The 17,773-nt window shown below is 35.5% G+C and overlaps 1 protein-coding gene across 1 annotated transcript in view; it reads right to left on the bottom strand.

Annotated features, from left to right (window-relative positions):
- Positions 1-17,773, bottom strand: part of LOC137386946 (NACHT and WD repeat domain-containing protein 2-like) — a 48,560-nt gene that overhangs the window by 28,210 nt on the left and 2,577 nt on the right. The window contains exons 3-12 of the mRNA XM_068073188.1: positions 14,673-14,856; positions 11,708-11,809; positions 11,242-11,402; positions 10,913-11,083; positions 9,272-9,511; positions 6,653-6,790; positions 5,639-5,782; positions 4,431-4,568; positions 3,685-3,891; positions 424-566 (exon numbers count right to left, since the gene is read on the bottom strand). Of these exons, the coding sequence (XP_067929289.1) occupies positions 424-566; positions 3,685-3,891; positions 4,431-4,568; positions 5,639-5,782; positions 6,653-6,790; positions 9,272-9,511; positions 10,913-11,083; positions 11,242-11,402; positions 11,708-11,809; positions 14,673-14,856 (1,628 nt within the window). The remainder of the gene's footprint in view (positions 1-423; positions 567-3,684; positions 3,892-4,430; positions 4,569-5,638; positions 5,783-6,652; positions 6,791-9,271; positions 9,512-10,912; positions 11,084-11,241; positions 11,403-11,707; positions 11,810-14,672; positions 14,857-17,773) is intronic.

Genomic DNA, 17,773 nt, shown 5'->3' with positions numbered 1-17,773 from the left:
CTAGCCTTAGCTCCATGATAACAGTATATGTGGATATTAAAATGAGAGATAAATCAACAAAGCAGCTGACATGAAAGCATAAAACTTTGTTTTACTACAAGGTAACCAATTAAGGTTTTAAGGAAACTGTTAAATGGTAAATCATAAGTATTCTTATATTAGTAAATAATTGATTTTTTGAAGAATTTATGAAATTGAACAAGTTTCTTTTTTGATAGATTTATCCAACATTGTAATTGAACATTTATAAAACACATGCAATAATATCACCCAATCATAACGCCTAACTACAAACATTGGTTCCTATAGTAACTTATGTTACACTCATAGTTGCTACGGAGTCAAGCTGCTAATAATACAACATGATGTACCAGCATTACTGAACATTATGTACCACTATACAACGTATCTATATCACTGTACCTGTGAGTAACCAGGTTGACTCCATCAACCTTCCATACAGAAAGGTATGGTTGCAGGTCAAACTTAAGGCGAGACCAGATAAGGCAAGGCACTCTTTGCACAGCATGATTTCTAGTGGCAGAAGTTGCAAACACTGACAACAGCTACAATAAAATAGAAAAATATTAGCATATCCTATTAGTGCATACAGACTAACTGAATAATGTGATGATTAATGAACAGTTAGTAAGGGTGAATAAATATATGAGGAGATCGCAGACTAATGTGAGGTCACATGACAGATAAATGGGAGACCTAGGGACAATGAGTTGTTAAATCTAACAACAATAGTGAGTCTAATGACATGTGGATATGATAATGACAGGTTGCTATGAGGTCTAATGACAGGTTGCTATGAGGTCTAATGACAGGTTGCTATGAGGTCTAATGGCAGGTTGCTGTGAGGTCTCATGACAGGTTGCTGTGAGGTCTCATGACAGGTTGCTATGAGGTCTAATGACATGTGGATATAATAATGACAGGTTGCTATGAGGTCTAATGACAGGTTGCTGTGAGGTCTCATGACAGGTTGCTATGAGGTCTAATGACATGTGGATATGATAATGACATGTGGATATGATAATGACAGGTTGCTATGAGGTCTAATGACAGGCTGCTGTGAGGTCTAATGACAGGTTGCTGTGAGGTCTCATGACAGGTTGCTATGAGGTCTAATGACATGTGGATATGATGACAGGTTGCTATGAGGTCTAACGACATGTGGATGTGAAAATGACAAGTTGCTATGAGGTCTAATGACAGGTTGCTATGAGGTCTAATGACAGGTTGCTATGAGGTCTAATGACAGGTTGCTATGAGGTCTAATGACAGGTTGCTGTGAGGTCTCGTGACAGGTTGCTATGAAGTCTAATGACAGGTTGATAAGCATTCTAATGTTTGATGTGATTGATTGATGTGAGATCTAATGACATGTTGATGTGAGGTCTAATGACAGATTGATGTGATACATAATAACAGGCTGATGTGATGTAAGCAGTAAATGTGTGAAAAAATGACCAATGAATATAAAGTCTAATCATAACCAAAAATAAAGAATCTAACGGCGGAAATGAGGACTGGGAAGTATGTTTTCAACCGCTAGCTTTCTCGTAAGTTCTTTCAATACTCCCAATTCTTTCAGTATGTTGATATATAGAGTTTTAATGAGCATCTTCCTAATTGAATGAGCAAGAACCACAATATAGTCTTGTTCTTATCTAAAAATGCATACATTGCAGTCCCCTAAAAACTCTCACCTTGTGCTATAGCACTTCATTTAACATAAACAAATGTAATTTACCACAAAACGATTGCAAATCTAAATACATAACAATTTTTATAGGCTTATGCTGGTTTGTTTGACAATAAGTGCCACCTACATATATAAATCTCAGCGTCTGTTCGTCTGTCTGGCTATAGCTATTAGGATTTTGGAATGAAGATTCCGTATCACAGAAGATTTGATCTCGGAACCTCCCTTTCACGAGGCAATAAGCTAACCAATCGAGTTACACGAGATGCATTGAAGTCTTTGAGCTATATGAGTGGTTATCTAGGTTAAAATAGCATAGTTACTCTGCATTACATTATGGCGCAAAGGTCACTAAAGCTTGTTCTCACAGCTCTTATTAGTAAGTTTTGCAATATGTATATTAGCTTGCTCAAATTAGCCATTGGCAATGTGTCAGGCTAATGGCAAATGGCAGGCAACTACATTACTTGCCACTGTTCATAAGCTGTTTTTAATACCTGTGCAACACTGGGCATTCTGTTAGTTCTTAATAAAATAAACCTTCCTATACAACATCATCTAGTTATATGAATAAAAAGGCTAAGAAATATTGCTGCCTAAACAACTAGCAAGTTTGTCCCGCTGACACTCATAATGAATGAGAAATGATAGTAACTCGGAATTATGTCCAGATACTTGATTCATAAGATACTAAAATGAGTAATTACACAAATTAGACTAGATTATTAGCTAAACTTGCTGCACTAAGTCTAATCTGTAACTGCTGCTGAGTCATCTCAATGCTATGAGAAATGATTGGTAGTTTTCTGCTCTCTCTCTAATAGTTGGAAACATGAAATTTTTTAGTTAACAACAAACTCATGTCATGAAGGTCTTAGGGGTACTGCTGGTGTGATTACATAAATATTCTTTTGTGTAAGGAAAGAATCGTTACCGGTCATCAGTTAACCACAGTTACATCTATCTACAGCAGAAGCAGACATTCCTTTTGCAACAATCTATACTAAGACTTCTCTACTACTGATCACATATTCCAGCTCACCACACTCTCATCAATCACATCATTAAATATTTGAACATATTGTCTTATCCCAAACTTGCTTGTTTCTGCATTTATGTTACAGGTTTCAAAGTCCTGCATAAACTATGCCCAGATATTTATATTTATCTTTCCCACATATGACAAACATCGTCTTTTATTTCATGACACCAACATATTACATCCACCATCATGTTTCAGGTTGTAAACTCTGTTACTACAACCTTCAATTCAATATCCCGACTCCGCAATGCTATCAGATTACCTACTTTTAAAACATATTTGTTCAACTCACTTAATATTGCGTGATTTATTTTGTTGATGATTACCAATGTCGATAAAATGTTACAATATACATACTACATGTATTTACAATGTTTCCAAGCTTTGAATAAGTTCAGAGTTGCCCAATTTCGATGAATTCGCATCCTACCGTTTCAACGATTTGAAGTCGCACTATGTAGATCTTTCCAAGATTCGCGGTGTATCCATCAAAATAAAACTTTTTAAAGTACACTTGCTTTAGGGTCATGGTCACTTTTCAATTCATGTGTAGTCAACTAATTGCACTAACTATGCTAGGATGTCTGATCGTAATTGACTGCAATGCTAAAATATTTTGACTTCTACTGGTGGTAGGAAATTAATTTGGATCCATTAGCAGTGAGCGTTTCTATGATGACAAATAGTGCTCTCACTGCAAATCCCTTCACACAAATTTAGCAGGGTGAAATGGCAGCGAAAGCGTTCAGATTTTACCGGTTCTATGATGTAGAGTGGAAGCAACTCCAAACCCGTTCGAAGCACGAGAATACAATTATTTACTGACACCTGAGTTTTGCGATTCCTTAGACTTGCAGAGCTATTAAAAGTTTCAAGTAAAATCACAGGCTAATATAGCCTGTGATTTATTAGTAAAAACTGACAGTACCTCATCATCGATACTGAGTATATCTTCCAGCTCAGCCTCACTGAGACCATAGAGTGATGAAGTGACCATGGAGAGAATATGGCTCGTCACCAGCTTTCCATGCTGTATCTCTAGAATATCTAATAGTCTCTCACATAGACCTGGTAGCGTGGTTGGCAGGTAAGGGTGGTCAAATGATCTCCACTTAACCACTTGTTGGAAACACATCTAAGGAACATAATCACTCATAATATTACCACACATTGATAGTGTTTAGAACAGCATGTAGGAGCCAAGTGAGAAAGAAGTTTGAAAAACATAAGAGTGATAGTGACACCCTTTTGAGTCAATTAGGATTATTGACACAAACATTTATACACTAAGGATTCTGAAACAGAAGTCTAAAGTGAATAAAGTTAGGCTAACGCAAATATAGAGGTGCTACTAACACCCCCATAGAGGTATTACTAACGCCAACATAGAGGCACTACTGACACTAACATAAAGGTACTACTGACACCAACATAGAGGCACCACTGACACCCACATAGAGGTACTACTAACGCAAACATAGAGGTACTACTGACACCAACATAGAGGTACTACTAACATCAACGTAAAGGTACTACTAACATCACCATAGATATACTACTAACACCAACCTAGATGCACTACAAACACCCACATAGAGGTACTGCTAACATAAACATAGAGGTACTGCTACCATAAATATACAGCTAGTACCTAAGAGGGTACTGTATACAAACCTGAGCATAGAGAGGATATGGGCATTCATGGAGACACTTCAATAGAACTTTCCATTGAGCATGGGTGAGTGACCTATCAGCAGCCTGTAGCCTTTTCTGTATGATCCATTCACATGTCTCGGGCAGCATGTTAGAAACCTGCAAAGCAGAAACTTTCAACCCACAAACAGTTGGATGGATGACCTAGACATTTTGATAACTCAACTTACTTTGACACAGCATAAAAAGAAGATTCGGTTGCAGAACTTCGACAAATGCAAGAGGCCGTTATATCTGATAAGAGCATATTATTACAACTTTGATGAGCCTGGCATATTTTAATACCCTTCAGAAACCAATATTGATACATCAAATACATTAGGGAATCATAACCCTTCAAACAATGTAGTAGAAAGACAACCTGTTAGTCGAGACCCGCTAGATTTATCGAGCAAGCAGAGTTTGTTAAAGAAATACTAAATATCAAAAGTACAGATACCTGATACGAAATTGAGGCTGTTAGTTAATTGAGGCTGTTAGTTAACCTTTCAATAGCTGATTAACTTTTTGTCAGAACAAAAGCTGTGGGTAGCATTAGAATATTATCAAAGACATTGACCAGTGAAAATAAAGTTCTATTGATCTATCTACCTTATCTAGCCACCTATATATTTAACTATTTATCTATTGCTTTTATTCACTGCATCGGTGACAGAAAAGAGAAATATTAACCTTAATCTAATCTGATGGTCCCTGAGTGAACATACAGCACGCCTCTAATAATTGACAGTCAACAGAATCAACTCAAAGCTCATAACAGAGTAAGATACTAAATAGCTATTTAAGAATGAAAATAGTTTTTTCTGTTTGATAACACTTCAAAGATTTAGAGATTAATGTCAACACCCACATGAGACAATATGACTGAAGGAACAGGCAATTTATTTGGGCAGAGCTTCAATACAGTAATTCAAGTTGCAACTAGAATATAATCCAATGTATTACACTGCTCGATTGGAGACTAGAAGGATTGGTAACAATGAGTCTGAGTTGGCTGTCAGAGAATATAAATATATAATATGTAAGTAATATATAAGTGGGTTTATATACCACAACTTCTTATTCTCAAGTACAACCAAGTTGGTGATTGAATTTTATCTAAAATTGTTAACTGAAAGTTTTTTTATTGCAAGTGACTATAAATTAAAAGCACATATGTTGTAGCATACCTGAAGAAAGCAGCTACTGTCAGCATATTTACTCTGAATTTTAGTCAAAGTTCCTCTCGGGTCTGAATCCCTCATGGAAATAACCATCTTGACATTTGGTGAGAGCTTCTGCGGCAGCCAGTCAATCTGATCATAACCTCCCGTCTAAAAGTGTTAAAAAAAATGCTAGTGATGCAGACACAAATACAAAACAATATGTCTGACAAAGTGAAAATGACCAAAATATTTAGTGAGATTTCATGTCTAACAAAGCCAAATAGAATGAACAATCAAGTAAAACTACATGTATAATAAAATGAAACTTAATGAATACTAGCTGAACGCGCGGCATTGCATGAGCATTAAAAAACAGTGGCAGATAATGTAGTTGCCACTGGCTAATTTTCTTTACCCAATAAATTTGAGTAACTTAATCTAGTAACTTAAGCTAACCATAATCAACTTATAAGCTAGTAAATTAACTTACTATAATAAGAGCCGAGCTTATAATTTTCTTATACAATCAATCATGATCTTCAAGCGTGCTAATAGTAACCAATAGTATTTTCACAATTGCTGCAACCATGCGTATTTTAACCAGTGTAATGAGTAAGTGCACGACTATTCCATTGTATAGCAATGTAGCCACTTGGCCTAGGGGGTAGCACACTTGTCTGCAGACATGAAGACTCCGAGTTGAAATCTAGTGCAAAGCGGATTTTTTGTTCCTAAAACTTTATCGCTATAACTGGACATACATAAAGACAGACAAACACTGAGATTTATATATATAGAAGTGAAACTACTCGTATGATGAATTGAAGCTTCATGAATAAACAATTGATACTAGATACTGTACCTATGTAAGAAAGTGAAACTAATTAAGAATCAGGTAAACTGTACAGCCAATGTAAAAAACTTAAATCCCTCAAAAAGTAAACTGAATTCAATAGCAGCAAGAGCTATTCAAAAGTAGAGACACCATCAAACTGCTAGCAATTTACCTATCATACAGATTGAAGGTAAGATACTCACAGAAAGTCTGTCCAGTCCATCAATGACCAACAGAAGTGTACAGTTACAGTATCCTGATTCCAGAATGTTCCGGAACATTAGCTTTGCTTCTAGGAAGGTCTTTGGAAGCTTGTACGGCTTGCCTATCACTTCACATAGCTAGAATAAAGCATATCAAACCTCACTTAGTTGAGGCTAGTTGGTTCAAATTTATATGATTATAAGTCGTAACTTGAGTTTGAAGATATATAATTGTGTTACATAGAGTTATACTCTAGATATATTTATTTGTGTTACATAGAGATATACTTTAGATATGTATTTGTATTACATAGAGTTATACTTTAGATATATTTATTTGTGTTACATAGAGATATACTTTAGATATACAATTGTGTTACATAGAGTTATAATTTATATATATATAATTGTGTTACATAGAGTTATACTTTAGATATATATTTGTGTTACATAGGGTTATACTTTAGATATATATATATATATATATATATATATATATATATATATATATGTGTTACATAGAGTTATACTTTAGACATGTATTTATGTTACATAGAGTTATCACCTGTTTAATAAGGCTATGAAGCAGCTGCTCCACATCGCAAGAGGCAGGAGTGAATCCAAGATGTCTCAATAGAACTTTTCGAGAAGCTGATTGGTGACAAGCCTGAATAAACAGAGATACTGTCTTGTAAATAGCTACAGTAGGAACTCAGAGCTTATGAGCTGTTATTGATGGAGAGATTAATAATCAGAGCGTACATAAAATCCTTCCATATCACTCTGACAAATTCTATAAGATAAAGTAGCAAAAAGAAATTACACAAATCACCGTAATCTCATGAGAATATTTGCTCTGGCATTTGACAGTGTTAATATATGAAGCAAATATCTAAACAGATTAAATTTCCATGCCAAGGTTTGATTGTATTAATCTGTTTCTATTGCTACTTTATCTTGGGGACTTTTTCCTAGATGTTCCAAAACAATGGTAACTAATGGTAACCAAAAATGAGTTTTATCTTCCTCTTTTCTGAGTACTGTGAAACCTCTAATTGAATGCCATGGCGCTTTATTTTTCAACCCTTCATCTATAGCGGCGGTCAATTAGAGGTGACGTTTAAATAGAGGCTGGTGGTGTACTTTTCCAATGGCTCGTCAGAATTCTCGGAAGATAAATTTAGCTCCATTACTAAATTTAGCTCCACTACGGGCGAAACGAATGTTGCCTATATTTTGCTCTCTTTTTTGGTGAAACAATATTAAACCTTTTGGATTCAATAAATTTGATAACTTACCTCCAACTTGTCAAAGATCTCTTAATAAATATGCACCGACAAACCGAAATTTTTTTCTACCAGTTGATATCTATTGCTTGCAAGTGACCTGCGATGATATTAAAGCCTGTGTCCTTCTTTGCAATTTGTTGGCGCCTTCAATTTTTATTGCATTCTAAATTTGAAGACATGCTTTCATTTTATATTTATATTTACCAATGTTGCATAAAAGCTCATTGCACTCATTAATAAGTTTGCTACAGTTTGTAGCTAAAACTAGCTTTTCATGTGCAATTTAAAAGGAGTTATGAATGTCGATCAATTGTAGGATCAGATTGCCACAATGATGCTATCAAATAATATGCTATTAATTTGCGAATTTATAAGTTATATAACGATAATCTATAAAATGCTACAAGTATATATTCATGAACAAGTGACATAAACAAACCATACTTATGTTACATGCAGAAACAAAAGTTAACGGTTTTTAAAACAAAAATATTTGCATCATTTGCTCGGATAGCTGCATTCAGATTGTTGCTTTCGATAGAATGACCATCTTCTAGTTGTCCAATACGTTCCACATTATCTTCTGGCCTCAACTCATCTTTTGTACCACTGAACTAGTCGATACTAACAATCAACAAATTTTCTGGCAGAGTAAAACTTTTACACCTTGCATTTAGCACATTCGCAGCGCGTAAAATTTTGCCCGCTAACCGTAACCTTTCGCCAAAAACATGCGAATCGTTTTTGATATGCATGTCCTTTGACGTAATAAGACCACCTTAAACAAGGAGCTACTCTTAGCCTGAGACCATTATTAATTATTTCTATAGTGTTGCTCTCAGATTTTTAACGGAAAAACGGAAAGCATTGGAATCGGAGAACGAGAGATATAATTATTATTAATGTAAACGATTCATTATTAATACCATTTTGTGAACACTTTTCAACCGATCATTTGATATTATGGTTTCATAAAGATGAAATATTATCAAAGTGGTGGTCAAATGGAAGTGGCATTCAATTGGAGAGTGGCGCTCTATTTTGCAACCCTTCTCAGATCGTGGCAGTCAAATATAGGGGGCGTTCAAATAGAGGTGGCGTTCAAATAGAGGTGGCGTTCAATTAAAGGTTTTACAGTATATTTAATTTAAGCATTTGTGAGCTGTTCACTGATGAAATTAAAAATGCAATAAATTTGAAATTTTCTTGACTTGAAAGCTTATAAATACGCTCTAAATTAATATTAACCTAACACATCAGAAGATTCTATAAAAAAGCTACTTATTGATGTTACACAAATGTGAAGGACAAAAGCACTGAATGGACCTACTGTAGTGGCAATGTGACTGAGTATGCAAGACTTGCCACTCCCATCGGGGCCATGCACCAGGAGAGGTAAACTAGACTGGCTGCTGATGTACTTAGTGATGGCATCGATGTACTTTCCCTGCTCATAAAACTCTGACAGGTTAGACTTAGTCTCCAACCAATGCTGCTGTACCTCGACATACAGCTCCTCATTCGGATAGTGACTCCACTCAATCATGTTTACATCAACATGTCTCCTGATCTATGAGAACAGAGACAGTACAGTTAAGGGTTACGAGTGAGGCCTCAAACTATGTATCTCAAACTAGCCCTCAGTCTATGATCGCCTGAGCCTATGACCGTCTCAGCCTAATATTGCCTCTGCCTATGATCGCCTCAGCCTATGATCGCCTCAGTCTATGATCGCCTCAGCCTATGATGGTCTCAGACCTAACCAATCAGATGAGCAACTTTCGATAGGCAATTATTTAAAAAGTGCTGATATAGTACACTGACCTCTCAAATATGAAAACTAAAATGTGACAGCTAGATAATTTAAAAACAAAATAAAAGTATATAAATGACAAGCGGTTTTTTAACCTTTATTTAAAATGAGAACAAAGCATTCACTTACAACAGTTCATTTAACAGACACATTAGCAATAGAATTATACACTGACTTAGTCTTGACAGAGTCTTTTGACGTATGATGTTAAGCTTTAGCAGATTTGACTCAAAATCTGAAGCAAATTCTTATATACGAACTCAAAGTCTCCTAAAACATTGAAGTTGTTTGTATGCAGCTCTCCTTTATGTATTTCAGATCTATAATTTTTTATTTATATTAAAACAGTATTCCATTTTTTTATAGTTTAAAATCAAGGATCTCAAGAAAATAGCTAAGTGGTAGTAACAGTAACAAAAAAGAAGGTGTTTCTTTCAAATTAGAACAAAAAAACATAGAAACATGAGAAAAAAGCTTTTAATAAATTTATTAGAACAATCTATGAAGTCATCTGGCAGTTATTGTGAACATCAAAGTAAAAATGATGCCAAAAAGGAAAGTCTAAAATGAGTGAGTGTGAACTGGTAGAGACTTGGTAATTCAAGCTAACACGTAACAAAAGATCAAATACATATTTGATGTTTGTACACATAAATATATGTAAAAAATATAAATATATGTAAAAAAACATAAATATATGCTCTTGTATATACATGTATATATGTACGTTTACATTTATACATGCTCACATATATGCTCACATGTATATATATGTTCGCATAGTGCAAGTTAAGGTAGCTCCGTATCTTTATTTATTTACCTACACATCTCGTATTTCCTATATCTCCGGGCTACACCACAACTCACATGTTTTCAACTTTAAGGTCATGTGACAAGCAAAAATATTTTTATTTAGTTTCTTACATATTATTATTTTAAGTGTTGAATATTTTATTTTTATGATAGTTCACATAGTACATTTGTTGTAACACTATATCCACTAACATTATATCTCATTACATTTATGAGCGGTAGAATACATTAAATACAATACAATTTGTTTTTACAAGAACATTAGGTATGACATATAAATAAAAGTTCAGAACCAATGAATTTGTATGTAAAGGTTTGATTCTACAGAAATAGCTAAACTTATACCTGTTCAAACAGAGTGCTGCCCAGCGAGTCCAGGTACTCCCTGTGAGCCAAGGAAGATATACCAGCTGGTTCAGACCATGGAATATCAAAATTGAAAATGTTATTACTGGTGAGGTAAGAGTCTGCTGCCTCATTTAGAGTTTTCAGTGCTGCCTCTGCCTCTTTATCGACCTAAGCAGCAGAAATAGCAGAGTGCCTAACTTTAACAATTGATGAAACCACAGTTAAATGTGGCGTAACCATGACAACAATATAAGTACGAAATATTTCGAGATCAATGTGATTCCTGATTGGTTAAAATGCTGTGACAATTAATTCTAAACTGACACCTGATTGGTTCCAGCATAGATATCTATGAACCTAGAAGCACGTTTTTTCTCTAGCCGTTTGTGCAAGTCCGTGATGGTTTTTCGAACGATGATGCAATTATCATCCCTGAACTTTTGCTTCTCGATCATAAAGAGGCCAGCATTCATATCTGTGTGCAGGTCTGAAACCGACAACTTTAGAATCTTATTGAGCGCACAAAACAAACTAAAAGAAATACAACCAATAAAAAGAATTACAGGTGATTATATTTGCTGTAAGAGATTACTATCTATAGCAAATAGCGTAACAGCGCAATCATACTAGTCCATGTGAATACATCAATAGTAATCATATCACTTCAAGCTAATATATCAACACTGTAATCAGTAAACCACTCTACCTAACACATTCATACCAATCCAAGATAACATATCAGCACACAAGTCAGCGTAGCACTGTAAGTTAACATATTAAGAGTCAGCGTACCGGAGGGAGGATTTGACCAATCGGCATCTTTCATATAATCATGAGCTTGCATCAACAACTCTGAAAGTTGTCGTTCGGTCTCCACCCACTTGTCTGTATTTGCTGCATAAAAGAACTGATTGTTTTAGTGATTACTCTGACTAGTACACTGGCAGTACCATGCGTAATGAGAGATCATCATGTGTAATAACTATGCACACAATTATTCCTAGATGTGGAAAGGTGGTCGAGCCGGGCTGATGGTAGCATGTTGGCTACCAATCTGCATATCCAGGTTGAATTCCCATGCGGTGCAATCTTTTTTCCTAACGCTTGTTTTGTGGCTTCAGATGGACAAGGCTCTTATTATAGTAAATATTTACTGAACAGACTTAAAGGTTGACTTGCAATAAATGTTACATTACAGTTATTTGGTATCAAAAGATTCATCATGTCTTACTCTGTTGTGTTGTAGGTGCCAAATATGTGGAAATGTGATTACAAGCTCTTAAAAGCTCAAAAACGAAAAGCCGCCGTAGATTGGAATCTCTTTATTTCGATGACGTAGCCATGAAATTTGGTTATTGTCTTGTCACGTATATTCTCACGTGAATTGAAAGGCCAATAAAAAGCGGGATATAAAACTTACCGAAGACCCCGTATCAAATATAGATGCTCGCTACTTTACAGTTTTGTTTCGGCCTGGTCTATTCGGCAAGTTCGTCTATTCGTAATCTGATCATGTGACCCAATACTTCGCAAATATTTTTTGCAGCACTTTTCGATTACCACAGGTGACCAACAGGCTCGTCATAATTATCAGACAATGATATGTACTCCTTCGAGGTAAGGTTAAAAAATTAAACGAACTTTTACGGTAAGTTATTAGATATCAATGCTAAAATTGACAGCATTACAATGACGATAAAATAGACGCATAAGAACAATAGGCATGGTTTTATTGAATGCGTGAAGTATATTTGTGAAATTATTTCGACGAATAAGGTCGCATGAAAGTGTAAACAGAAACCATCTCTCACAACTACATCACATTTGAGCCGTTTTGGAAAGAGAATCCAAACTACAGCGGTCTCGTGTGGCTGCGATTAACTGTTCGTTTTTGAGCTTTTAAGAGCTTGTAATCACATTTCCACATATTTGGCACCTACAACACAACAGAGTAAGACATGGTGAATCTTTTGATACCAAATAACTGTAATGTGAACCTTATTGCAAGTCAACCTTTAAGGTACAAACAAACTAGGCGATATTTAGCGTGTTATCGCACTGTGTGGCGCCAATCTGCGCTAGAAATCACTCGCAAGCTCATGCAGAGCGATAACGCTAGACATTCTTTGTCACAACCTTTTCTCATACAAGATGCATTTCGATTGGTTGGTTTTTCCCAGAACGCAATGCTCTGGCTGCTAATTTCTTCATGTCAATGTTCATCAACGTACAGCAACAAAATTTTGCTATTTTTCAAGATTGAAACATCATCAAAATATTACAGAATTGTTCATAGATTTAATAAGAGCACACCCAGTCCTGTACGACACAAAAATTACAAAGAAACCCAGTTGAAAACCAATACTTGGGAGTCAATCATTGCGCATGTTGACCATCTTGAGAATGGTAAATATTTATATTAAAAATAAAAAACTACTATAAAGTACACTATATAAAAAAATTGTGAACTAATACTGTTAAAAATACAAGAATCATCTTAAAAGCTTTTAAAAGCTAAACAATGAACAGTTAATCTCTGACATCACGAAAACGACGTAGGTTGGAATCCCTTTTAAAACGGCTCGAATGGGACGTAGTTGAACACGATTGAACACAAAGTTCAACAAAGATGAACACTTTCATGCAACCTCATTCGTCAAAATATTTTCTCAAATATACTTCACGTATGCAATAAAACCATGTCTATTGTCCTAATGCGTCTATTTCATCATCATCATTGTAATGCTGTAAGCTTTCTTACATCTTCTTGTATTGCACAATCCATGAAAGTGAGATAGGCCTAATAACAAAGCGGAAGTTGTTTACGCCCGTTGCCTAGAGGGCGCCATAATGACTTAAATTTATTAACAACTTCGAAAAACTGATGATACGAAAATTTATTAGCAGTTTGTAAGCGTGCTTTAGCGTGTGAATGTGCGTTATCGTTTGCTGGTAGATTGCTCCGAAACACACGCCAGCGATATCTCCACGCTCCTCATGACACGCGTGATAAGATTGACTAATATGTTTGCACCTTCACAGTCATAATGCATGCACACCAGCAAGCAGTGATACACGTGTTAATCAAACAGATACCCAGAGTCTCTTATTTTTTTTAAATCTGCCACTTCAAATAGTAACATGATCTCAAATTGCACTAGTTTGTGATAATTGAAAGACAAAACAGTAGCTTGTCTAATTATGCTTACCAGTAGATAAATCATTATCAAAATTGTCTAGAACTAAAGGTACTAAGGCTATGGAGATGTTAATATTTTAGCAAACAAGGTAAAATTGTAAGCTATAATTGATGATTGCGGTACAAATATCAAATTACACAGAGAATGCTAGCTATAGACAAATATACTTTGTAATTAAAATTTTATCCATTTCATCTTCTTGGCCTATATATATATATTGATTTTGATTGGTCAGTACCTTAATTACACATTTGAGCTTCGGAAGTTGATACGGGGAGTTGATATTGATAAATATGTAACTGCATCTACACCTGATCAATTTACAAAGAACCAAGTGTTTTAATCTTACCTAGTAGTAGGAACTGATGGTGAGACCTTTGAGAATAGCCCTATAATCTTACCTAGTAGTAGGAACTGATGGTGAGACCTTTGAGAATAGCCCTATAATCTTACCTAGTAGTAGGAACTGATGGTGAGACCTTTGAGAATAGCCATATAATCTTACCTAGTAGGAGGAACTGATGGTGAGACCTTTGAGAATAGCCCTATAATCTTACCTAGTATCCAAGGCTGTAGAAGGAAGCAAGGTGGGCTCACATTTTCATCTAGCTTATAGTACTTATCCAGGAGGCCCACTTCATGACCATTTTGTTGGAGTACCTGCTTCACAGCGACGAATTTATTCTGACATATGGCAGCAGGTGGAATGGCCTCATTGCAGTATCTCTGTCCAATCATTGCCTACAAAGAATAACATAGGCATAAGTAATCTATTGGTGAAAGCTGCAAAGCACCACAGTGAGACCACCCACAGTGAGACCACCCGCAGTGAGACCACCCACAGTGAGACCACCCACAGTGAGACTACCCACAGTGAGACCTACTAACAATACGTAAACCAATGATCTCATTAACAAAATGTAAATCATGAGAAACATTTAGTTAGTTTATTAGAAGCTTGTTTAGCAATTTTAAGAGCAATTCAGTGAACAGGCCACAAATATATGTACAATTCTGTACATACTAATTACAAAGCACTAAAATAGGAACTGGTTTCTCTTCCATTCTTGAATTCCACTTTTGTAGTATTCCACTCCATTGTAGTTCATACTTAGCCTGAACAATATTCTAATAATTGCTCAATTAGAGCCTTTTACAAAGAAGTCACAAAAGTTACTTTTAGCAACTTACGAATATAGTGCAACTAGCCGAATACCTGGTGTTGCATAGGTAATAAAAAATGGTTTATAAACAGTGGCAGGTAATGTAGTTGCCTGCCACTTGCCATTAGCCTGGTGTATTGCCAATGGCTAATTTGAGTAAGCTAGTATTCGCATTGCTAAACTTACTAATAAGAGCTGTGAGAGCAAGCTTTAGCGATGTTGAGTAATGCAGAGTCGCTATGCGTAATTCAACTCAGATAACGACTTAGATCGCCCAATGAATTCATTACATCTTGTGTAGTTTAAATTGGTTAGGTTGTCACATAGACCTATTAAGTATTACAGTATAGTTAATAGGTCTATGGGTTATCGATTGTTGAATGGGAGGTTCGTAGATCAAATCTTCTGCGATACAGATTTGTCATTGCTAAATAGCTATAGCTGGACAGACTGCATGACAATCGAACAACAGACATCAAATTTGTCAAATGTCAAATGTACTTTATTGCCAATAAAGTACTATATATATATATATAAATTTGAGATATTACATGTATATAGTATAATACTGTGTATAGTATTGTGGTTTCACTAAGAAGTGTAATAAATAGTCATTTTAATGTCTAAACACTATAAAATAAACACTATTAACACTGTTAATTATGCTTTTAGATTAAATAGTCTCCATCAGGTAGTTAACCAATTTGCTTCAAGATTCTATCAATACTCCCCATCGCAATGAGGCATTCATACCACTTAGTCAGCTGTTTCCTGATAAGGCCTGAGTAAACAAGTTATGGTGCAGCCTAAGTGAATTTAACCCGAGTTGCTTGCATTTTAACATCCAGTTCAAGTAAAATCAATTATTCATTGTTGTATTCCACAGTAGAACCAACATTCAATTTGAGCTACAAGTGTGGAAAGATGTCATGACTTTGCCTGGTGTCAGCACAAAAGATAATACAATACAGTTGACAGCCAGTGATTTTACTACAGTGTGTGATGAACAGTCATTCTTTCTAAGGCCACTAAACACCATTAAGTTTATATATATAGATCTCAAAGTTTGTGTGGGTGATTCGGTTTGTCTAGCTATAGCTATTAAAATCTTGGAACGAAATTTGTAAGTTAATCAATACGGATACTAGCGTGCTCAAATTAGCCATTGGCTATGTGCCAAGCTAATGGCAAATAGCAGGCAACTACATGGCCTGCCACTATTTATACGCTGTTTTTAATAATCGTACAACGCCGGGCATTCCATTAGTAGTTACAATTACATATAATCAGGTAGTTAACCAATTAGCTTTGAGACTATCGTAACTCCTCAACACAATGAAGCATGTATACCTCTATATACAGGTTCACGATAAAGTCTGATTAGAGAAAGTACAGAGCATCGAAAGTGACTTATATGTGGTTTTTTTGTTGACACAAAATGCTCGTGTTGAACTCTGTGTTTGACAGCTTTAACTTTTCCTTTCAAACATAACGAGCAATGAAATATCAGCATACACGAAAAAAGTGGAGTTAAATTCCCAGAAATAGTTATGGGTCTGACAGAAATGGCTGCTAAACTTACATCACTGTCTGCAACTGCGCATGTCTCCAGCTGTCAACTTTCTGTTTCCACTGGACTGCACGGATTTGTGCATGTCCAGCAAAAATCCTAAAGGCATTGTTTGTGCAACATGCGCAGCCTCTGCTTAAAGTAAGTATTGGATCTATGAAGGGTTGTCCCCCCACTAAAAGTGCGAGTACACTAGGAGAATTTATTAGAGTTGCTTCCACGATGACAAAGTCTACCTGGTGTGAAACGAAGAACAGTTGTAAAAACGGCTTTGTCTCAGTCACCGACACAAGATTGGTGAAATGCTGCATAATGTGTTTGTTCATTTTCGACGGCCGTCATTGTCAAAGTACAAGATGGAATCGACCAATAATATATCATAACATTAATAGCACTGAAAATACAAGGAAATAAAATGGATATTGATAGTGTATTTTATTGGCTAAAAAAGTGATTCATTTCATATAGTCAGAGTTTGAGTTGGTGTAATGACTAAAATAATTTACTAAAATATACTTCAAGCAGACTAAAAGCCTTTCCAACTCTCTCAACGAAAGCACAACTCCAACAAATCTTTTTGGTGTAAACACATTTTTAAGATATAGAATTGACAGCTATACTTTTTTAGCAGTCCGACAAATCTATCAATTTTTGTCTTCTGCAATGCCAAAGCTGTTCTATGTCACTGCTATGGCTATCAACAAAATAGGGCAACTTCTTTGAGATGGTTTCAAGGATATAGTTCGACGCGTTGGTCCCAAAATCTTTTCTTTTCTTTCGTTGTCGAATGCAACTAACATTCGTTGATTAAATTATCTTTTTGTAAATAAAACAACAAAGAGTTCAAACATGGAAAGCTAAGTGGAAAGCATGAGTTTTGCTTGCAACTAGCTAACATTTCACCATTTAGGTTTAATCGGGTAAG

The sequence above is a fragment of the Watersipora subatra genome, chromosome 2, assembly GCF_963576615.1.
Source record: "Watersipora subatra chromosome 2, tzWatSuba1.1, whole genome shotgun sequence".
Classification (NCBI taxonomy): domain Eukaryota; kingdom Metazoa; phylum Bryozoa; class Gymnolaemata; order Cheilostomatida; family Watersiporidae; genus Watersipora; species Watersipora subatra.
This window is presented reverse-complemented; position numbering and strand designations above follow the sequence as displayed.